This window comes from Megalops cyprinoides, chromosome 1 (genome assembly GCF_013368585.1).
Source record: "Megalops cyprinoides isolate fMegCyp1 chromosome 1, fMegCyp1.pri, whole genome shotgun sequence".
In the NCBI taxonomy this organism is placed as follows: domain Eukaryota; kingdom Metazoa; phylum Chordata; class Actinopteri; order Elopiformes; family Megalopidae; genus Megalops; species Megalops cyprinoides.
In genome coordinates, this window is record NC_050583.1 from 50,834,437 (window position 1) to 50,858,671 (window position 24,235).

Below are 24,235 nucleotides of genomic sequence, written 5' to 3' on the forward strand. Positions count from 1 at the left end.
CTAAGCAATCATCAACTAACACTTTTTTAGGCACGGTCCAAAGGACTACTCAAGCAAGAAGAGCAATTTACAATGTTAAAGAAACCAATGAACATGCAGTCTCTTCAAAAGAGTTCAGGAGTAGCTTGCTTCCAGGGAGTATACTGTACAAATTGGAACTCTCTGGAACTCAGATTGTGGTGTCATTTCATTGATTTATAACAGCAAAAAATGAATGAAAGGAAATTTGAATGAAATGAATGAAAAGAAAGGAATTGAACGGGAGAGGAGCTTGCAGAATGAGACCTGCAGCATGCTGTATTATGATTTTATGATTACGTCCTGCTAAACTGCATGGTTGTCTCTCAGGTGAAGCCAGTGGGCCAGGAGCCATGGCAGACAGAGGGCCGTTCCAGCCTGGGCAGAGCACTTTCCCTGGGGAGGAGCTGCTGCTGATGACCCAGCCATGGAAGATGATATTGACTGATCCAAAATAAGGGCATGGTGGTGGCGGTAGTGTGTGTGTGTGTGTGTGGGGCAGGGTTCAGTAAACACATCTTCCAAGGGGGTGTTGTGTGTGCTGGTCAAACAACCGGCCCACTGCTACCATTAATTAGCCTAAGGGGTGCCGTTTACACAGCACAGCATCCGCCTCCGTCCGTCTCCCTCCTGATGCCGCCCAGCTGTCTGTGCCGGCAGGGGGAGGGAGATTGTTTGGCATGCTGAGGAAGAAGGGCTGCGGTGTGTGTGTGGGGGGGGGGGTTTCGCACGCCGTGTAGCTAATTCCTCATGTCTCCTCTCTTGGAAAAATCTCACGGCTCTAATGTACCGCCTGCTTCATAAAAAAATGAAAAAAGAGACACCTCCGGCCTGGAAAAGAACCGTATTAATCTTCTCTGGTTTGCTCGGTTTAGGGTCTGCAGGTAGATTGATGGGATGAGGAGCCAGCGGTTAGATAAAATTGCAATTTTCCGTTGCCAGAGGTGTGACACGACCTGATCTCAGAGCGGTGGAATGCGGTGGAGGTGTCTCTTTTGTCATGGCGAAAGCTGTGGCAAGGGTCCAAAGATTAATTTAATAAGTTCAAAAACCATAGCACTAATTAATAAGTTAGTCTGTTGGTTTCAGGTGACTTAATTTTCCACCAGATGGAGCTGACAAGTGACAAATAGGACAACTCCACCGTGGGTGGGAAAGACTACAGAGTACAGAGAACACAAAGCCAGAGACCACAAGTGCATCACAAGTCCAGTGCGAATCAGCACACACTGGACTCAGAACCTGAGGGTCACAGGCGTAAATACCAATTTAGACACTTCAGTTGCAGCCCCGAAGAGGGTATATTACCTCAGCTTCTTCAGGAAAAACCCAACAGCATAAATGGCTTTCTGAGAGTGAGTCACTTTGGACTTGTTTCACATGCTGCACTCCAGGACACAGAGGCCCACAGAGGGTCTCAGCAGACAGACTTGCTGTGCCAATGCCGCCAAACCTGGGGTGTTTTATTAGCCAAGAGTCAAATCAAGCCCCACGGAAAAAAAAAAAAAACGAGAAGCAATGTGCGATGACAGGACCATAGGTCAGGCAATGGAGCCTTTTGGATCTGTCACACATGTCAGAAACTCATCGCTTCAGATGTTTCTGTTGATCCACCAACAGCAGCCGCCATTCCTGCCCCCCCCCCCCCCCCCCCCCCAGGATCAACTTTGTCCTAGGCTGGCAAGTGTGGGGTCATTTTAAGGAGCAGGTTTTGTAATAAAAAGACTTTGAAATTAGCTTCCCCGCTAGGCACTGATAGGGGTGGCAGTGCACCATAGTGTTTAAGGAGCAGAACCCATAACCGAAAGGTTGCAAGTTTGATTCCCTACGGGGGCACCACTGCTGTACCCTTGGGCAAGGTAATTAACCCAGACCTCAGTGAAATATCCAGCTGTATAAATAAATAATGTATAATATATAATATATAATATATAATATATAATATAAATAATATATAAAACTTTAACCTACGTAAGTCACTCTGGATAAGAGTATCTGTTAAATGACAATAATGTCATGTAATGTTGTACCCTTGATCAAGGAACTTGAATTGCTATGGTGGAATATCCAGCTGTACAAAAAAATTAAGATATTCAAGTGGAAGTGTGAAATAAAGACTGAGATCAGTACTCAGCACAAGCAGGGATCGTATCCCATCTGTCAACGGGAACAGCAGGGAGGAGATAGCGAGTCGACCCTTGTCTGAGTACCTTTAAAATTCCTCTCTGTTTTCCAAGCAGTGATTAATAAGGACCATGTAACATGGAATCTAGCTAGAATTAAAGAAAGCTTTTTCAGTTTTTCAGTTCAGTCCTTTTTTTTAGCTTTGTTTTATATACACTGTAACAAGGATGAACTGGCTTTGAACTCCCGTTACAATTAAAAGGTCATTCAGAACATGCGGCAGTTGTTAATTTCAGACCTGGGAAATCAGACACCCTCAAATCTAAGCTGATTACGGACACATCTAAGGGAAAAACGTGTTTCTCATTAAGCAGGAAATGGTAAGCTGTCTCCTGAAGCTTATAATGAGAATATAATATCTTGTAAACACACTGCATGCATTTCTGTGCTTTACAAGGTCAAGTTGGGTGAGAGGAATGTGTTGGTGTGCAATCAGAACAGATACGTGGCCCAGTTCTCCAGACCACGACCAAAGCGCCCAAATTCCTGCAAATGGGTCCGCAAGTCCATGTTTTTCTGGGGAAGTCTGGTGGATGTTTCACCAACTTGCAGTGGGTGCTTTGTCATAAATAAAAAAGACATTCACATCCAGCAGGGGGCTACAGTAAAGAGTTGAAAGGTCACAGGGAAAGTCTATGCACTGTGATAAATCCAACAGCAACTTACCTCACATATCAGAACTTTACTATAAACAAACGTGCATTTACTAATACAGACCTGTGGGTAACATCCACCCAACCGTCCAGCCACGTGCTATAATCTAAAGACTAAATCCCATATATAGCAGAATACATATGGGTCATCTGCCGTGTGTATTGACTGCAATTAAAAAAACCTCCTTACTGAATATCAATAAATACATAGAACATAGAAAGAGTGCTGCCATTAATTTGAGAAAAAAAGCACTCATTTCAAGTTGCCACAAAGCGTTCACATGGATCTAACACAACTGAAGCTGTTCTGCAGCATTCCCACACAAGCAATAACACTCATGCATAATGTGTGAGTACTAAATTTGAACACACTTATTAAAAACAGACTCCTTAATATGTTTTGGAGCTCAGTCAACAGGAAATATTTATCTTTTTTTCTGAGGAAACATACTTTTTCTACAATTCAGAGTACAACAACCGCAGCCTTAATTTTTTAAATAGTTTTTACCACACTCACACTGTACATTTGAAGTCCCCCCGAGCTCATGTGCACCCCCTGCTGACAGATCAAAGCACTGAAAAAGATTTATTTATCCCTATACACAATGGATATTGTCTTTACCTTTGACTCACAATGAAATGCATATGCTTTTTCATCACTGACATAGTTCAGTGTGTGCACCAATCAACAAAATGAATTTACAAAGAATGTTTTGTTTTTTTTAAATGTGATGCTTTAACAACTTTTTAGTCAAAGTTAAGGACAGATGTTGATTGAATCTAGGGGCTACTCTTGAGGGTCTTCATTACATTACATGTATCTCAGCTGAAGAACAAAGGTTTTACTTTAAAAAGAGAGCAAGCACAATCAGATCACCACGTGTCTGTGAGGATGGGGGCGTTTAGTGTTTTTAATGTGCGATCTCACCTGGGATGATCTCAAAGAGGTGACGTCCAGGCTCATCCGGATTAGGCGTCAGTTCATTGACCTGGCTGCCGAGAAGGGGGATGCAGCCCTGGCGTTCAGAGGGAGAGAGAGGAAGGGTAACGCAGAGAATTAGAAACGAGCTGCTTTCCCATACGAGAATTAAAAATACTAAAATACATTGAGAAAGATGTCATTCAGCCCAAAAATATATTCAATACAATTAAAAATTATAAGTGGAAACCAGAAAAATATTGCAATATACCAAAACAGCAATGATTTACATATTTTGTCATATATTTATCAAGCTAAAATTTTATCTAACATATATTTTCAAAATATATAACCCATTTTTGTATGGGTTAGCACCCTACTATTTAAAAGTATGGATTAGAAAAGATACCATTTTGCAATGCTAGTTTTTCCCCAGCTGGGGATGAGTGATGTGCCTCTTGAAATGATTTTTTAAGAAAGCAGGTGATTGGCTGGCCTTTCTGAGGCTCTAAAAATGCAAAATACAAGTGAAGAATACATGAAGAATTATACCCATCATCTGCTGGTTTAGCACTGTAATGAATCTTGAATTTATTATGGATGAATGGCTCTTCATTGAGTGGTATTCTAAAACAAATCACGAATGATTACACAGGAAGAATATACTCAAATCCTCTCTCTGCTATTGCCATGGTTTCGAATCAGGAGAGCCCAATCAGGGAAAACCAAATGAAATCAAGCTACACGTTATTAATTATGCGTCTCACCACATTCAGCCTTGCTTCATCTGAAATATTCAGGAATACATCCACTGCCTTTAATCATTTCCGCTGAGGATTTATGCACCTTTGATTGTAACACCCTGCAGATCCTTCAGAACATATTGCCCTGGAGTTGATGGGGGTTTTCGAGAGCGTCTGTATACTGTCTGATAAAAGCCCACAGAAGACAGTTGATTTATGGACCAGGGCATAACAATTTATTTAAATGTTCCTGTCTGCTCCACCCCCAAGCCTGTAGCCCCTTTATATCAATCCCATCATGCACCGGTGCAAAGAGTCCCCACCCTCAATAATTTTCACCCTTGTACTCACTGGCCCAGGTTCAGTCCAGACTGAATTTATCTAGTCAAGAATTACACCTCCTTTTTTACAGTGCTCAAGCTGTATCCTTGTCAGTCCTTCAAAGTGTGTGTAACAATAGTTGTTTTTTTTCTGATTTCATTCATTTTTAAGGCAATTACAGACCCTGTTGGGGGTCATGGAGACTATAGAACACTAGCACTGTTTGACCAGTTCCATTGTTCTCCTCAGCATCATAGATGCTCAGTGTTTTGGTTATAAAGCTTTCAACTCGTAATCTTTATTGATCAGATGCAGAAAATAGCGCAGCCTGACACTTTCTCACTGGTTCTTTTTTTCCCCTCTGCTTTCAAGGGTCGGAAAAAAATCCATGTGGTATGCATGAGTATTGACAGTTTTTCATTCAGAAGGGAATCTCAAAAGCCTCCTGTCATTGGCCATTGAATAGCTTGCTCTCTTCAGGCATTGATTGCCTATAACTCAAATTAAAGGTCTGGGTGGCCTCAAAATTGCTGTGAAAATCTATAAAAAATGTCAGGGCTCTTATGAAGAGCTGAAAAGATACCCAGTCTACTCTGGTGCAAACTACAGATGGTGAAGGATTCAGGCCAGTGTATCTAACAGCTGTATTAGCAACCAAATCTTTTGCCTTTATGCCATTTTTGACATCATGATTCCAGGAAAAGTGCCTGTTTCCGGTCAATTACAACAGAGATTACTTCAACCCAAACTCATGTCCCTGGAGGTATGTGTTGTCCATGTTTCCTGCTAATGTGAAGCTCTTCCCATGAGTCACTATAACACACTTGCTTCAGCTTTACTGTTTTACACCAAATCCTGTTTTGTTTTGTACCAAATAGTACATGCCGTATTCACACCAGGAGTGATAACTGCATTGCTCATTACCAATGCAATTCATTGCAAATGACCCTCTCAGAGTATTGTGATCACCTTAGCCACCAGAAATTGATGGACTGAGAGAGACTGACATTGTAAACTTCCTCCATCAGGCGTATTTACAATACACCTACGCCAACAGATTTACCAGTGTATCTGTTCTGTTTGTCACCATGGTTACTAACACAAATATTTAGAACTACCAAACTGAAGTTTTTGCTTTCCTGGTGTGTGTGTGTGTGTGTGGGAGCGTGGGGAGGGGTGTATACCTGCGGCTTGCTCTCCACCTCATCCTTGTAGAAGTAGAGCTGGTCGGAGCGCAGCACGAACCAGCGCAGCTGCCAGTTCTTCATGATGCTCCTCTGCTTCTTCAGCCAGCCGGCCTTCAGCGCCCCCGCCGGGTGGCCCGGGGACGAGGGCCGGCCGGAGCCCCGGGTCGTGTCCCCCATCACCATGCTCTTGGACCTGGCTGGAGAGAGGCAGAGAGGCACCTCAGCAACACAGCTTCCCTCTGTTAGCTGGGATTCCGAGTTTGCCATGGTGATTTAGACTTCCTCCTCTGGACCACAGCTTGCCTTCTGGGTGTGGTCTTGGAGGAGAGAGGGGTGTGGCCCTGAACAAGGGAAGGCCCCTACTGTCTCGAGAAAAATTACATTGCATTACAGGCATTTAACAGATGTGCTTATCAAGAGAGACTTCCATATTTCACTGTGGCAATTCTGGATTAAGTACCTTGCTCAATGGTACAGCAGCAGTGCTCCAGCAGGGAATTGAACCAGCAACCTTTTGGTTATAAATCCTGCTCCTTACCACTGTGCTACACTGCCATTAAATATGGAGTTACATTGTGGAATTAACTGTGGAATAAGTATATTTCAGCCTCCTTTTTTTTGATTTTAGTTTTCTGGTTATAATAGTGCACTGTAAGAGGCTTGATGTTACTAACATGGTATTGGTATTGCACTTCAGGCCACCCATGCTGGGTCTAAAATCTTACAATTTACTATGTGCATTTTATGCTACTATATTCGTACATACTATATATGTATGTGTGTGTATGTATATGTGTATAGGTAATTCAAATTTACAGGTTCTGGATGTGGTGACTAACATAGTCAGACAAAAGACAGATACCTGCACTCTGCTTTAATGCTTTTAAACCAATGTTTTCACTAACTGCGTCTATGTCAGGCCACCATTTCAAGCAACAATCACACATTGATGGTATCTGCAGGGATCAATCTGGACCTGGAAGTTATCTGAACATTGCTAATCTGCACACAGAATACTACATACAGAAAATGGACATAGTGTATTAGTCTATCTAAATGTGATAGTCCGTGTTTTCCAAACGAACGTGAAGCTGCATTAAAAACTGAGAAGAATAAAAAATTCAGCTTTAACGCCACCTTTCACAGAGCTGCATTCTCAGGGCAAACAGAGCAAAGCCGCTTTAGCATGGATTATTTATTAAAATCAATTCTGAGGACACCGCTCCCGTTGAGCCCATGTGCCCTCCTGCAATAGGGGCAGTGGATCAATGCTCGCCTGGTCTTTAACAAAAATCAATACCCCCACCCTCCTTACAATTCTGTGTGCTGATGGAAAGGGCAGTCTGGATATGTCAGACTCCCAGCCCTCTATAGTCCTACACATGGGTTACCGCAGTCATGATCAGGATTGCTGTTTGTTCTGTCTCTGTAATCAGGCCTCATAATGGGCCTGTCACTAGCAGAGCTGCCCCGATTCTCACATTTCCTGTCTTCACATATGCTGCTGGTGAATCCTGAATCTCAGTAAAAACACTTCTCATGCAGGCTCATGGACTCCTTAGAGTTGGAGGGTGGGGCTATTCAATCTAACTGCTGGGGTAGCAAATTGAAGGAAGGTTTTTTATTTGTACGTCATCATAACTTTGTTTGGCACTTCAATGAATTAAAAAAATTGTGTACTTTTTCAGCTTGCTTAAATTTGTTGCTCTCTGCATATTTCCTAACCGGGAGAGACGGGGGAAATAATATTGTGTTTTTACAGGTGTCTTTGTTTAATAAAAGATGAATGAAGATGAATAAAAGATGTCCTTCTTTATTACTGATAAAATAGCTGTTGTCACATGTCAGCTGGATCAATCAAAGACATTTCTGGAGGGATCATTGAGTCTGAATGTTCATCAGCAACAAGCTAATTCATTTAAGATGCATCAGACGACAGACCACCGAAAACAGGATTATAATCTTGGTATTATAAACGTAGATTGATTGACATGTATGTATGTGTTAGGATAACTTTAAAAAGGTGGGTTTACAAAGGAATCTGAAATATTAATGTGCACCCTAAAATTCTAACAGCTGACAACAGAGAACAAAAACGTTTTCAAAGCACTATAGCATCCATGACTGACATGTCAATGTCGTAGTGTTTCCTAGAATATGCTAAGGTATAGTGATTCCCCTTTGAGAAGAAAACTGAGGCAAAAAACATTGTTGTCTTGCACACAAGTATATCAAGACATTTAATTTGTAACCAGCCAAATTTCAACCAAAAAGCCCATTGCTCCCGATTTCTTCTCAAGCACCACTTCTGTTTATTTCGCGTTTGACCCAAATAAGATGTTTTGTCTCCACGCAGCGGGCTTGTAGGAGTCACTGGGAAATAAAACGCAGCCTCTTGTCGTCTGCTAAATGGGGTTGCTGGGAAATTCTCTGACTCATATTTTCTCGGCCCCGCAACGCCCCTGCTTTGACAATACTCTCTGCAGGGCGGTGCTCTACAGATACTTCACATCTGAATTGATATCATATTTGATTTGGTAAAACCTGCAGTTTTGTTCCCCTGCAACAACAATGTTTTCCTTAGTTTATTGGGTAATTGCATACACAATTGCTTTAAGAATATCCCCGGGATGAACAGCCCATTGGATTCCTGGCAAATCTTATCCCAGCCTGTGAAGGTTTCTGCTTTTGATGATTCATATGTCCCCGTTGGTGTCTCTGGCTCTTGTAGACATGTGGGGTTTGTCATTCTCCATGGACTATAAAGTCACCCTCAGACGGAAATGAAGCCTTTTTGCATTGCTCTTGATGCATTTTATTGGATATAGATAAGACATTTTTCATATTTTTCAGCGGTTCTGTTACTTTCATAAATTCGTATCTCAGTTCTACACACCTCACATATCAGTGTGTCTGTGAATTCCAAATGAAATTCCGATTAGCTTGTTAACACTATTGCTCTTGTGTGAATCTAGAATACTAGAAGACACTCATTTCAGTTGGAATGCTGGGCGCAGAATATTGCTCGTCTGTCTGCCTGGGTTACATATTGACTTTTTGATTTTGCATCAATCTGCCCTGAGCCGTCTCTCGGGGTGGGAGGGGGCAAGCTCACCTTTGGACAGACGCTAGGAATCGTATTAATCAAAACCAGCATGCCAATTCATGAGATGGTTCTCAAGTCATTCATCACACTAAAATAACAGGCCACTGTAGCCCATTATATATACAGTGAGGCTGACAATAACAAATGACGAGGGAGTGTCTGTTTGCTTTTAGACTCCCTCCACTGTATTGCATTTCAAAGCAGGAGAATAATCCGCCGCAAATAGATTTTACAATCAGAGAGAAGCACGGTCACACCGCTGTGCCGGTCCCATTAGGTCACAGCTTATTCAGCCTCATATGTCGAAATAACATCACCTGTACCCCAGGTGTTCATTCATCTTGTTGGGGCTTTCTTTTATCTTGACCGCTTTGTTTTTTTTTTAACAGGCTTCAGTGACAGACTATCCTGGCCACAGGGTGGGGCTTACAAAGGGCTGGCACATCCGAGTAACGGTGCACAAGCTGAAATTTAAGTAAGAGCTCCAGCTGGAACTCGGAAGTGTACATAAATAGCCACGGATACAAGGGCAAGCCTCAGTCCGCATGCTGGTCTGAAATATAAAGCAAGACCTGATGGATGCTACGCTCAGCTGTTGTGATGTGTAACGCACTGTAAGTCTGCCATCACTATGACTCTCCATGGTATGGTTCACCACGTGGGAATACAGTCAAGCATAATGTTTTTTTTAAAAAGAAGCCACTGGCATGCAAAGTAAAGACAGAGAAGGTAAAGTCATCATTTCTGTTTGCAGGAGATTCCCATGTGTCTGTGTCATTTTTGATGATTTAGCCAATGTAATAAACTCATTCTTTTCTTTCCCTCCTGAGCATCATGTGTCTTGTACTGAGTGTTTCATTCATCTGACAAGTGAACTGACAATACTCAAAGGTTGCTAATGATCACATCTCAAAATTCACAATCAATGACATTCGATCCAGACATGTATGATAAGTTTCATTTCCTTTGCGCTAGGTATCATCTGGGTTAGACTTAGAATTAGTTTTTACAATTTGAACTTCAAGAAAGCTGGTTATGATTATCTATGTTGACACAGTGTAAAAGTATACGGTAAAAGTAAATATTAAATAGTATATAGTAAAAGGAATAAAAGCAATTAGAAAATGCAATTTAAAGCAATGCAAACTCAGCTTCACACAAGACTAGGTTTGAATGCGGTCCCGATTAAAAAAACAAGACACACAGCCACAAATTTTGGTTGTCAATTGACACAACTCACCAACAAAACAAAAAAGAAAACTGATATTCAAAGGCAAACTCAGAGCAACGTCGCTCCACATCCTGGCTGGTTTTACTGCGCTATCTCTTTAGCACTGCCTGAAGCTGCAAGCCCTGACTGAAATCTGGAGGAGACACCACGCTTACCTCTCCTGGTCTGTCTGATTTTGGGGCTCAGCATGGTTGTCATGGCAGTGCTGTGCGGTCCTCAGTGGGCATGTTTGTCCCTCAGCCTCTCTGTCCCCTCGTCCCGGTGCACCTCACCGTATCCCCCATCCTTCTGTCTCTCGTCTCGCTGAGCCTTCCTCTCCCGAATGGCCCACCGGCGGGTGACCAGCAGGCAGTGCCTCCCTTCACTGGCCCCGCCCCACTCTCATCCCGGCAGCCGGAGAGGGGTGGCCTGCACGTGCTCTCTCCCGTCTTGCTGCATTATTCATACACACACACACACACACACACACACACACACACACACACACACACACACACAGCCCCAGCGGAATTGATTACGCCCCACAATGACTGTTAAGGGTCTGGGTGATTACTGGCGGAGATTCACCCGCACTGTAACAGCAGGGTTAGTGCCGGTTTGCTCTCCCCATCCCCTCCCCCCAAATTAACCATGCTCTCTCTTTTTTCTTTCTCTTCCCTTCTCTGCCCCTCTGCCTCTCTCTCCTGCTCTCTTCATTTATTCCTCTCTCCCCCGACTCTGTGCCCACGCCCTCAGTACACCAGCAAAGGCTGCCTCTTCTCCACTGCCCCCCTCTACCCTCTCTCTCTCTTCCCCCCTCTCTCACTGCCTCCCTGTCCCTCTTTCCCTCTCCCTGTCTCTGTGCTTTCCTCTCTCTCACCGCTTCCCTCTCCCCCTCTCTTTCTCCCCCCTGCCCCTCCCTCTCCCTCTCCCTCTCTCCCTCCTTGTCCTTTTCCCTCTGCCTTTCCCTCTCCTGACCTCTCTCCTCCCCCCTTATCTCTCTGCCTCTTTCCCTCCCTGTATCTTTCTCCTCTCCCCCTCTCTCCTCTCCCTCCCACTCCTTCTCCCTCTTTTCCTGTTCATCCCTTTCCCTCTCGCTTTCCCTCTGTCCCTCTCTCTACCTCTTTCTACCCCCTCTCTCCTCTCCCCCTATCTCTCTCCACTCTCCCTCTCTCTCCAACTCCCTCTTTCGCTATTATACATGTATATACACAGAAGCATACTCACACATGAGTAAGTACCCTCTCCATCTCTCTCTCCCCCCCCCCCATCTCTGTCTTTCTCCCCTCTCTCTGTAAAACTGCCCTTAGTAAAGCCCTCCCAGCAGCATCTGCCTCCTCTCCCTGTCCCTGGTGCCCCCTCCCCCTTTCTACCAGCACACAACAACGGCTGTGACTGCGGTGGTGATTGAGTCAGCGCAGACCTGCAGCCCGCAGCAGCTGCCTTTATTACAGGACAGGAAGGAGGACGGCTGCGCACCCCCATCATCTGGCCAGCCGAGGGAGCCATAAAAATCCCCCAGCGGCCGCGTTCAGGGCTGGGTCCGGCTCGCTTTGTTTCCCTAACAAAAACCACCCCGCAGCAGATGCACTGCTAAGTAGAACATGTCATAAACGTGTGTGTGTGTTTATTCATGTGTGAGTGTGCTTCTGTGTACGTGGCTATATGTGTATTTATCTGTGTGCATTTATCCTCATGTCTGTGGATGTGTTTGTGTGTGTGCATATACATGTGCAGAGTGTGTGTGTTTCTGTATGTATGTATGTATGTATATGTACTCACATGTGATTATACTTCTGTGTATGTGTCTGTACATGTATTTATGTGTGTGCGAATATATACATGTACAATATATGTGTTAATGTGTGCATATTTTCATAACACTCAATTTCCACTTAATTTGCTATATTCTATAATTTAATATTTTTGTTCTGGTACGTGCCTCAGACAGCTGATTTGGATACAGAACGCATACAGGATGCAACCTCTGTTCATGTGAAGCCCCAACATGAAACAAGGAGTCCTAAAAGGACAGAGAATGCATTGTACTTCTCATAGTTTAATAGGTGTCGGCGCACAGTGATGTAGTGGAAAAAGCATGACTTGGCTTTCAGCAGAGCGCTACTGGGGCTAAGGGACACTAACGGAGCCAGGGGTTTAATTACTTATGAAGCATTAATGCGAAACAGACTGATGTGGAGCTCTGTTTCCTTTTATTTCTGTTGCAACAGCTTGAAGTGTTTCCAGTGTGTGATGTGGACGCAGCAATACCGTTTTCATTGATTTTTGATGCGTTGCAGGAGAGACGTGGTGACAAGGACACAAAAAGACATGGCTGATATTGACATTACGCCTCACAAAACCGTGAAGATTTCAGCAAAAGGACAGAGGAAATGTCACAGGTTACACTTCGCACATTTAGCTTCATGTGCATTGCGGTCTGCATCTATGGACATTTGCATGCCTAAATTGAATGAAATGTTCTCCACATGTTGCAAATATTCTGTGTGTGCAATTAGGCAGAGTACCAACAATATTAAAAGGAAATTAAATAAAATGTCGCCTTCGACCACTTGCTGATGTTTCTTGAATCTGGAGTAAATGTCAGTATGTTTCCCGGTAGAGGGCTGTGCTGTAGCCATGCGGCGTACGTTTCATTTCCTACAGACATGTGTTCTACAGCCATTCATGGGTCTGGGTTAGGCCTGCTTCCTGTACATTTCACAGTGATTTACAGATTGGAATTCTGCCAATCAAGAAACCATAAGTGAATGAATACATTCTTTAGATGATGGGGTGTAATGATCTTTGATAGTACATAACTGCTCTACAATATATTAATATATCTATAAAACTATAAAATACATATATACTGCATATACATATAGCTGTATATATGTGTAATGTAATATGCTGTAACTGCACAGAGATGATATCTGTATGCGTGATGTGCATATATAAATGGCTTTTGTACTTCTGATCTATATTAAAAGTTGTATATCTTAAATTTGAGTATATATTTTTGCAGATAGCCTCGTGTCTTTACTACATGTGAACAGTAACCCTGTGAAACCAGTCACAATGTTTCTTGGTCCTCTGCCATGCTGGGCTCTGTGGGGACTCCAGCTGGCAACAAGGCGCCAGCATGTATGCCAGATGCCTGTTCTGGGGTGCATATCATAAACGTTCCAAGGAGCTTATACTTCAAGGCGGGATGTCATGTAATCTGGTTTCAGAAGAGTCAATATAAATGGTGCATGCAATTTCATTTGCGCTCAGAACAGTTTGCCTGGAACAGAAGGGAGAAAAAAAAAAAACAGAATAAAGGTGCTCCAATCAATCATATGTAACATTTGAAAGAATAAATGACATTTAATTCTACCTCGCCCCCCCCTCCATCGTTCCAAATGCAATCTGAGTTGGAATGTGCCGTAGACGTTTAATCAAAACGAACGGAAAGAAGAACTATTCAAGAATGGTTAGCAAAGTAATTCAGCAACGTGGACACAAACATCAATGCCTCATGCTATTTAGACGGATATCAATAAGCAATCCATGACAATGAAATGAATGACCTTGTTGGGATACATCAAATCACGTGGCCTCTTCCCAGTGCCACGGCAAAGCGATTTAAATCGTACACGAAAGATTGCGGGTTTTTAAAAGAGAGGAATCTCAAGAGAAACTACACTGTGATATAACTGTGGTCAGAGTAACATTAAGGTGACCTTATTTATAACATTCTGGCCCTCGAAGATAATGTTATAAATCTTGTTCCTAATGGCAACATATTTTACCTTCAGTTGACATATTTGGGATGAATGGTAGTTGTGAAAATGTACAAAGTACAGATGATCCAATGTTATGTACTTCAAGCATTCAGTTTCAGACATCATGGAACTGGAGCCAAATAGCGGAGGCCATTTATTTAACTGAAACAAAGATTAGAAAATACACGTGCTTCAGTGCACAAACACCATAGCCTCAGCTAAATGTCTACAAATCCACAAATCTTCCCCAAAAAGGGTTCTGCTGTCTGCCAACTGCAGACCAGCAGAACCAGAAAACGCAATCACCAGGAGATTCTGCGCATGAACCTGCTCCACAAACGTAATTAACTCGCTGTGTGGAATTAGATTGAAACGTTATTTAATTTGCTAATGGACGCGCCAAGATGAGGAGCAGACATGTGCCGAAGACGTAGTGCCTTTTCGCGTAAAGATGACTGTTAAAGTCCGTGGTAATGACTCACCCGCAGACGGGGGTAAAGAGCTTACCGGTGCACACGGAGACTAATGTTGCAATGAGTCACCAGACCGTCATACTAAGCAAATACATGGCAGTGAATTAATTACTTAATCATAATCACATGTATATATTAAATATACGACTGTGTGCGTGTGTGTAGAAACAGCACATCGAATACTGTAAACACAGAACACTGACATACAGTGCCAGTCAAAAGTCTGGACACACCCACTCACAGAAGGGTTGTTCTTTATTTCTACTATTTTCCTCAAGTTTAGAATAATAGACATACAGACATAGAACATTTACAGAATGTCTGGTCTGTATAGTTGTGTCAGTGTTCTTTCATGTTGAGTTGTATTACCTGTGGCAGCATAGCAAAGAACATTATGTTATTTAGCAGATGCTCTTACCCAGAGTGACTTACAAAGTTTACAGCTCTTTACAATGTTAACCATTCACACAGCTGGCTTTACTGAGGCAATTGTGGGTTAGGTACCTTGCCCAAGAGTGCCCCAGCAGGGATTGAACCAGCAACCTTTTGGTTACAAGTCCTGTTTCTTAGCCACTGTGCTACACTACCACCCGGAGTATGTGAAAAGATTAATTCAGAAATGCATCTGTAATGAAAATGCGTGTTCATCCTTGGTATTCAAATAGTGAAGAGCAAACCAAAGGCAAATGAAATAAACCTGGATCACTCCCATTAAGTGCTGTGAAAGCTCTCCTAGCGAGAGCAGGACCTGATGTCAGTGAGGTAATGAAATGGGCTTACGACTTTGATTTAGCACTAATCTTTACTTAGTGAATTTGATCTCTCGACCGGTATTCTAGCCACAGATCAAAGATACACTCAGGCAAAACCTTGGCTATGGAAGATACTAACTGTATCTGCTGTAAGTGTAAAATTGATAAAGGCCTGATAAAAATAAATTCTCAAGCAAAGACTCCCAAACACAATCACTCAGCTTGGGCTCATTACAGTTTTGCATGTTAAATCCATACCACTGATGTTCCATATTTCAATATTCAGTTTAAACCAGTCCAAATAAAACAGCTGTATGACTCAGTCTGTGCGCTTCAGAGTGATTCCTGTATTTTTGAGAGGGCTTGAGAAACCATGACTGAGGGCTCCAAAAAATATAACAGATCTCTTTGCAACCTTTTACAACATGTAACCCTTTTAGCAGATAGAAAGAGAATATTTAATTTTTACAACCTATGTATCCATAAGGAATTTGTCTTGCATGCATAGATAGAAATCATACATGTATGCATGCATGTACATGCATCTCAGAAATTAAATCAACTGGCATTACCCCTGTTTTACATTAGTATTGATGGTACCGAAACATTGAGGGCTGAGTTGATTCATATATATATTATATCCAATGATGTAACAAGTTTAATTCAATTCATCAGCAGCTAAATCAATTTGGCTTCTATAGATCAAATCAAGAAGCATACATTTAAGGAACAGCCAGCATCAAATTTACATCCTCAGAATGTACTGTAATGTCCAGAAATGGCAATAAAAACTAGTCTGGCACATTTTCACTGTCTACAGCTGACCATATTTGTATACATATAACACATATAATCTGTCTGGGTACTAGGTTCTTCCTCCCCATAAAGACCATGTCTTTTGGAGCCATTTCTCTCTGCTGCATCCACATTGCAGAGACACAGCGCGCTGACAGGGTCCAAAACCCTGGATACGAGGGCTCCGATTCCATCCTCCCAGTCTTTGTGCTGTAGGCAGGTGTAGAGAAGCTGGCCGCCACTTCTCTCATAAATGAGCCAAAAACAAAAGGTTACAAAAGCAACAATTTATTTTAAAACCAAACAAAGAAACCAGCCTGTGCAAGCCCACAGCAAGGACAAAGTGAGCCTTCCTCCTGTGCTCAAGCTACACCTGTATTTAATCAAGCCTCCATTAGCAAGGTGTGGCTCATTATCCAATAAGCTAGTCCTTATACAAATTAACACAGGTGAACACAATTGACTAATGATTAACAATTAACAATTACATTCAAGGGAGAGGTGGTGAAGGCTCTCCTTCACAGCAGGGCAAGTAATGATAAGGACCTCCTTATCCTGCTATCCCATGGTAAATGGTCAAAGATGCTAGAATCACTTGCTGATAAAAACCATACCTCAGCAGAGAAAGAAAAATCCACGCACACACACGCAGAAAAGAACACACATACATGAATGCATGCATATAGGCGTATGTGCACACACACATCTGTGCTCTCATGTGGACACACAGATGAGCTCGCACGCACACATGCGAATGCATGGATGTGCACACACACACACATTGTCTGATAATGCTGCAGTACTGGGGCAGGTAATATAGCCAGGGAGAGCTGTAGAGAGGACAAGTGCGACAAGCAATAACGCTAAGCCGACAGTTATACGCAATGTTGTGTTTTAGCTCATTACTGGCACAACAGAAGCATAAAACTAGTCTGTGCTGTCCTCTAGTGTTAATAACATGATATCACAGCTACAAGATAATCTGAGCATTTTTATGCCTGTGATGAGTTACACTTAGCAGCATTTCTTCAGAGGTAGAGTGCAATGCTTAACGCTCCCTGTCAAATTTTGCTCTCTATCCCATTTTGGTAATATTTGTTTAAACATAGGGAATGGGATCAGGTTTGCTACTCAGCCACTTTTAAAATCTATGGCAAGTGCTCTCCACAAAGGGTTAAATAGTAGTACTGACTCTTGTGAAAAATTGCAAGCCTAATTTAACAGCAGCCAATTACACACAGTTGATTAGCTGTTTTCATATGTGGTGCATGATGGTAGAATGGCACCAACTTGAAACTTAAGCCATTAATTAAGTGTCCTCAAAACACCTCACTACACAGTGCCGAGAGTGATGCACAAATTGCGTTTCATTCCGCCAATACACCAACTGTAATGTTAAAAACACCATACAAACACAATTCTTTCCTTTTTGGAATCTGATTATTAATTGACAAATTGAGTTGTGAAATGTTAGCATGGCAACTCAGCCTCCCACAGGCTGGGGGGGGGGCAACGAGTTACACCTGTCAGTCATTCATTAACTTACTTTTTCACACCTGAAAATGGGGGCATTCAAACACAAAAGCTGCCATTTCTTTAAAATGGTAAAATGTATGTGCATGTGAAGACCATTAAATAAAAGTTGATAGTTTCTACTTTTATTTCACATTCATCTTTTCATTTCAAATCCAAACACCTTAAGTTAATGGCAAAATTACACATTCCAGTCTACCGTTAACATACTTTTGGAGGGCACTGTATTTTGTTCTCCCCGTATGAACACATTTTGCAAGTCAAAAATTCAATTCAACAATTCTTGTTGGGCATTGTTCCAGTGTAGAAAGTACTCCCTGAATTTGTTCCAAGCACTTGGATTTTCTAACCAGAAAGGGAACTAATTAGTGAAACCAGCCAGGTCAGTGCACAGGTGGAACAAATACATGCAAGCACTTCCACTTCTGATAACTGGAGTTTTCCACCTCTGCTAATTAGATGAGATTTTTTTTAGCTTCGTTGTATTGTTCCATTAAAACACTAGAGGGTGCTGTATTCCAACGGATAGCAATAGCTACACAGCTGTTCCTTTGTGTAGTCACTGGTGACTGGTGATAACTCACCATTCAGCAGTGACTACATTAACTTTGTGTTCTGTTTGACAAAAGTTGATTTGTTATTTGTGGTCGACATCAATCAATTAGTCAATAGCCAGAACCTATTGTGCATTTATACAATAGAAAATTATCACAAAAGTGCTGAACATCAAATGCCTTCGTGACAAGCTTGATTATTCATTTCATTATGTACTGTATACACATTTTAATTATCGTATACAATAACCGTGTCTGAGATTATGTGCAGCAATGAACTGCAGCTGACTTGTGAAATCATGTTCTTGTCTTGCTGACTCATTTAGATGCCTTGGTGTGGGATAGATTGTGTATTCCAACACAATGACAGCTGCGTCCTCTGTCTTGACATGATGGGAGTTTACTATGAAAGTCCCACACTTTTCCTGGAACGCAAAGCTATGTGGAACTTTGTGTAACATTTTCCTGTTCATGTGAGGGTGTGGTCATTCATTGGGAGAGGGGTCAGAGGAGGAGTGCCTGTGCGAGGGTGGATAATCTTATACTCTGATAGGGGTGTTTCTGGAAAAAAACCAAGAGGATTGAAGCTGATTAGAGTAACACTTTTGATTCCCTTACCCCTTCTGTTCTGAAAAACCATCCTCACTGCTACTAGCTCCTGGCTGCTGCTGCACACACATCTATAAAGAAATCAAATGGTGCATTCATGCAGACACATGGAGATTTGCTACTCACCACCAGTGAAATATAAAACCATACCAGTAAAGGTCTCTGACAGTGTTTGCTATTAGATGAGACATGATTTTGTTCCTGTTGATTGATCAGCCTGTGTGCACCGTTCCAAAATCTCTGTAGAGGACAGGACAGGAGATGGAGGAGATTGATGTACTCTGTGAACAGCTGACGGCTTTCCCATACCTCTGAACCCTGCACAACTAACCATGCTCCAATGTCTCTGGACCATAAACAGCTGAACGCTTTATCATACCTCTGAACCCTGAACAGTTAACAGCTTACCCATGTCTCTGGATCCTGAATAGCTGACCATGTTCCAATGCCTCTGGACAGTGAATATTTGACTACTTTCTCATCCCTCTGAACCCCAAATAAGTGACTGCTTTCCCGTACTTCTATACCCCCCATAGCTGACCGCTTTCCAATGCCCTTGGACCGTGAAGAGCTGATCTCTTCTGAGCTTTTAACAGCTGACCATTTTCCAATGGTTCTGGACCACGAACAGTTGACAGCTTACCCATCCCTCTGAACCCTGAACAGTCAACCATGTTCCAATGCTTCTGGACCATGAACAGCTGACCATTTTCCAATAGTTCTGGGTCAAGGACAGTTGACAACTTTCTCTTACTTCTGTACCCGCCATAGCTGACCACTTTCTCATACCTCTGAACTCTGAACATATTGCCGTGCCCCTGGACCATGAACAGCTAAACATTTTCCAATGGCTGGGTAATGTGAACAGCTGACTGCTTTCCATATCTCTGGACTGGAAATGGCTACACTCTCTTCCAGTGGAATGAAGACCTCTATCCAAAAACAGGACACGACCAATATCAAGACAGACATGAATATGCATGCAGTATACTGTTTAACATCAGAAATAGTCAGCCCTGGTCCTGGAGTGCCAGAGATGCATCTGGTTTTCACTCCATCCAAGGTCTTAATCACATGATTAGAATTAGTATTAGAGCATGTGTTCAGGGTACTCAGCATCTGAACCTTGAGACTGGATACCCTACTGTACATTAATTGAGCATAATTAGTGTTTCAATTAAGTAGTTAAAACCTTGGATAGAATGAAAGCCAGATGTCAAGCACTCCAGAACGACTGTTGCCCACCCTGGCTGTAGAAGAACAAGACCAAGAAGAACATCAATCATCAATCAGACATTCTAAGACTGACATCAGGACAAACACCAAATGATTGTTGTGGTCTTCAGGATGACACTTCATGGCACTTCCATGTAAGGATCCACCAGTAATGGTGGACTTCAGTCACCATCACAGCACCCCAGGACTTCTGTCACCTGGACTGAGAGGGGTGGAAGATCCAGCCAGAGCTGCTAGGGGCAGGGAGCACTGAAGGACATCCCAACTCAGGGTCTGTAGATCGCCCCCACTGGGGAGTCCTCCAGGGTCAGAGAGTCCACTGTGAATGGAGAACATCTGCCCAGCAGATGGATAGGCTGCTTCCCTTCTCTACAGTATAAATATTCTGTTCTCTAGAGTAACGCTGCAATAACAACCGAACAGGAGCTAGAGCACGCCTGCATTTATCCTCACTCTGTAGTTCATGTTTTAATAAGATCTAATCAAGGGGCAGCGGCCCGAGGCCATCTGGTCCCCCAGAAGATGAGCTTCGTAATGTCTGTACAAGGGGAGGACGGACCGAAGCCGCTGCAGGCTGACAGAGCCTGCTAAGCTGCAGCGGTATGCACGGTTTGTGTATTTGACCAAGGTAATAATGAAAACACAGGGAAATGACATCACTTGTCTTGGATTCATTCAGAGGTTTTCGGCCTGGTAGCAGTGCCAAGGCAGATGAATGCATCCATTCATGCCTGTTAATCTATAATCACAGTCCATGCCATCTTGAGCAGTGCCCTCCATCTCTGAGAATAATAAGGCCTTCTGTATAACAACATACACAAGTGTTTAAAAAAAAAAGTACTGAACACGACAAACAGACCCTTTTTTTGTCCTGAAGTACTTTAATTCCCTAGTTGAAATGACCCCACCCTCAAAAATAAAAAGTGCTAATGAAATCATTGTAAAACACTAAATGAACAAATTTATTCGCAAAGATTTCCTATCCATAGCTAGAGAACAACTAAGGGATGTTTCACTGAGGTGAAGGGCAGATAACACCACTTAGAGGCTGATGTGTTAGGTGCTGCACTTAACACATCAGGCGAATGCACACAGGCAAATGGAAGATTAGGTTAAGGGTCACTATAATAACCGTGCCCTGACCTCAGCACTCATTGGTGTACATCCATTACTAAACACAAGGATCTGTCCAGCCTTCTCAGTCCTCTAGTGGCAGACAGAGAGCCAAGCAGCTGCTGTCTCTTTACGCCTTGGATTTATGACTTCAGAGCCTACTGAGAAATGCTGCACATGCAGTTGCTCCTAGTTGGCAGAAGATTTGCTACATTGTCTTTTATAATAAAATGATCTATTTTTTTATCCCCCTAACATAACATGAGAGGCCTGTTGCAGCAGTTCAGAACAACTTTGGATCAAAATATTTTTGACATGAAAGTTTTACTTTTACTAAATTACAAGATTAATCTATCTTGTATTTCATGTATTTGAAGTACATCTTATATCTATAGACCTTATCTCTGTAGATTGTATATCTATAGATGTACAAACTGTGCATGTATAGATATATGATCCACAGATATAACATCTATAGATATATACACATATTGGATGTGATGTCTGTGTGTAACTTGACACCGCCAGAGGTTTTCACCTCCACAGTGCTTGGTCTTGCTGTGCGACTGAATTCGGGGTGATCAGCCCCGAAAAGTGGGGCTTCCTGTCAGGGGATCCCCCACTCAGCCGGCTCTGAAGCCACTGCCGCTGGTCCGTGCACCTCTTTATGCAGTCCTCGCACAGACAGTCCTCCGTCACCAGATACAGACACCTGACCCGCTTGATGGGGTCCAGGGCCCTGTCCCGGTCGGGTGAGGGGATGGGGTTGCACTTGATGTTGAGCCTGCCAAGTTTCGGGAGGCTCCGGACGCAGGGCGGCACGCGGGTCAGGAGGTTGTTGAAGAGGCCCAGCTCCCTCAGCTCCCGGAGAGCAGCCATGGAGGACGGGAGGGTGTCCAGGCGGTTGAGCCCCAGATTGAGGCTCCGTAGGCCCCTGAGCAGCCCGATCTCGGCGGGAAGGCCGGCCGAGCCCAGCCGGTTATTCGCCAGGTTGAGGTAGTACAGGTTCTGCAGCTGCCCGATGGTCTCGGGGAGCTGCTCGAGCTGGTTGCTGTGGAGATCCAGCCAGCGCAGGTTGGGGAACTGGCCGATGGAGTCCGGGATCTTCCGCAGCATGTTGCGGCTCAGGTCCAACTCTTCAACATCGGACAGCTTGAGGATGCACTTGGGGAAGGCAGCGATCTGCATGTTGCTGAGGTCCAGCCGCCGCTTGCCGTCCACCGTCATCCTGACGGAGTTCCTGGCCACCTTCAGGGTGATTTTCCTCCCCTTTGCCTCGGCCTGCTTTTTCCCTTTAGCCATGACACTGTGAAAATAAATAGAGATGACAATCACTGCCTTCTGGATCATATATGCGTCACATCTGCCCAGATCCGCTGATATTTAATTCACGTGCAAAGTTTGTCTTATTCACTAAGTTCTACCTGTAGTATATTACATTGCTACATTGAATCAGCAGATGGCGCTGTGACATGGAACGTGAATGTAAAAAAGGGAAGCAGAATGAGAGATGCAGATTTGTGAACAAGTCACCCTCCGCTTACCTGCTGTTTCTGCGTGCTTTATTTCCTTAGATTCTTACAAATACAACACTACCAGCTAATAAATCTGCATGCTGCTACGAGTAGTGGATCTGCTCAGATGTGATGAGGATCCAAACTCACAGACCGCGACTGTGTCATTGCTCCTTCAACAGCCTGTCTTCCTCATTAAACTGCAAACTGAACCAGAGCTATAATGCCAACTGACTGCAAAGCTGTGGCCACTTGCCAATGAAAGACAAGAACCGAAGCTGGGATTACGTACAAATGCTCTTCTCATTTCCATAGAAACAGTACGTTCCTGTAATGTCTGGAAGTACTTGGAATGGCCTGGTCTCTTGGTGTCAAGTTGTTCTGCATGCAGCAGTCTCTCTGAGTTAGCACAATATACAGCAATAACAGGAAATGATGCACTGTAGTGAAAGCTGATGACTAATGGAATAAATAGTCAGCGTTTAGCTGACTGATGTCCTTTGTGTTTTAGTGTCTTGGCTAAGTGGAGTTTGGTTGAGCCGTTGATAAATGGCAGCCTGAGAAGTGAGATGGCATTTCCTACATTTTATCTACACTGAAAAGTCTCTCAAGGCCCTGTAACTAATCACAGCAATCATAGCCTTCTAATAATCCAGTAACACATGTATTTATATCCCAAATGTTTTTTTTTTTTCTTGTTAACATGAAACCTTAACGTATAGTAAAATAAACAAACCAAGATGTGTATAATCAGTTTAAAATATACTTAACAGACTGTATATTGCATTATGACATGTCCGGTAGTTCCAACAGAGTAATCCTGGGATTTGTAATAGTAATTACAGTCCCATGTGATCATTGCACAGATACATGGAATCAAACAAAGGCACACAGAAATACATACGTGTGTACGCAGCTGCCTGTCGATTTATTTTCTCCATATGTCCTTGTTTCCTTGTTTCCTTATACCCTCTCTTACCGCTATTCAGTCACACATACTACTGATCACTTGTCATTCTTGAATTTTATGTTTCAGGCTCTTCTACCTGTAGGGTGGCTACTGCTATTTGAAATATTTAACTAACAAAGAAGAAATGGCGTTGTGCACTGAGGACATTATTTTAGCTCTTACCGGCTCTTGTTAGCGTGTTAACTCTCCTAGGTGACTGTGAAGCTCAGCAGTGCTTGCGTCTTTGTAGTCAGAAGACTGGAATGCCTCCACAGGTTTGGGTGCCTTAGCTGACGATTCCTCTGTCTCCTTCGCTGTGAATTATACATGAGGCCTTCAGAGAGCCTTGTAAATAAACCCAGGAGGTATTTCCGTGAGCTTAGCTCATCTTTTTTGAACAAAAAGGAGTGCATATGAAGGAAACTGGGGAGCTCACATGCACTGTGGATAGTGTAAAGCAGGTCCCGCTTTGTTTAACTTTGTTACCAAGCAACAGAAATCTTTGGTTCCTGCCGATAATTGTCATGTCTCCTTGCCTACATGGGGAATAGCTGTTATGGTGGTTAGATTTTTGATGTTCTTTTGAGAAAAAATGT

The 24,235-nt window shown here is 43.0% G+C and overlaps 2 protein-coding genes across 3 annotated transcripts in view; both read right to left on the reverse strand.

The window, feature by feature from the left end:
• si:dkey-191m6.4 (rho GTPase-activating protein 22) overlaps positions 1-10,670 on the reverse strand; it is a 29,666-nt gene extending 18,996 nt beyond the window's left edge. Inside the window, exons 1-4 of one of the 2 annotated variants that reach the window (XM_036540489.1) lie at positions 10,518-10,670; positions 6,023-6,222; positions 3,784-3,871; positions 3,409-3,414 (exon numbers count right to left, since the gene is read on the reverse strand). In XM_036540489.1, coding sequence (XP_036396382.1) covers positions 3,409-3,414; positions 3,784-3,871; positions 6,023-6,222; positions 10,518-10,560 — 337 coding nt within the window. In that variant the 5' untranslated portion in view covers positions 10,561-10,670. The remainder of the gene's footprint in view (positions 1-3,408; positions 3,415-3,783; positions 3,872-6,022; positions 6,223-10,517) is intronic. The other variant, XM_036540479.1, reaches the window with a different exon arrangement.
• An 11,040-nt stretch (positions 10,671-21,710) lies between these two features.
• Positions 21,711-22,478, reverse strand: lrrc18b (leucine rich repeat containing 18b). The gene has a single exon (XM_036520885.1). The coding sequence runs from the start codon at positions 22,476-22,478 to the stop codon at positions 21,711-21,713; it is 768 nt and encodes a 255-aa protein (XP_036376778.1).
• Between the last annotated feature and the right edge of the window lie 1,757 nt (positions 22,479-24,235).

Coding starts and splice junctions, on each gene's coding strand:
- lrrc18b (XM_036520885.1), bottom strand. CDS start 22,478: ATGGCTAAAGGGAAAAAGCAGGCCGAGGCAAAGGGGAGGAAAATCACC.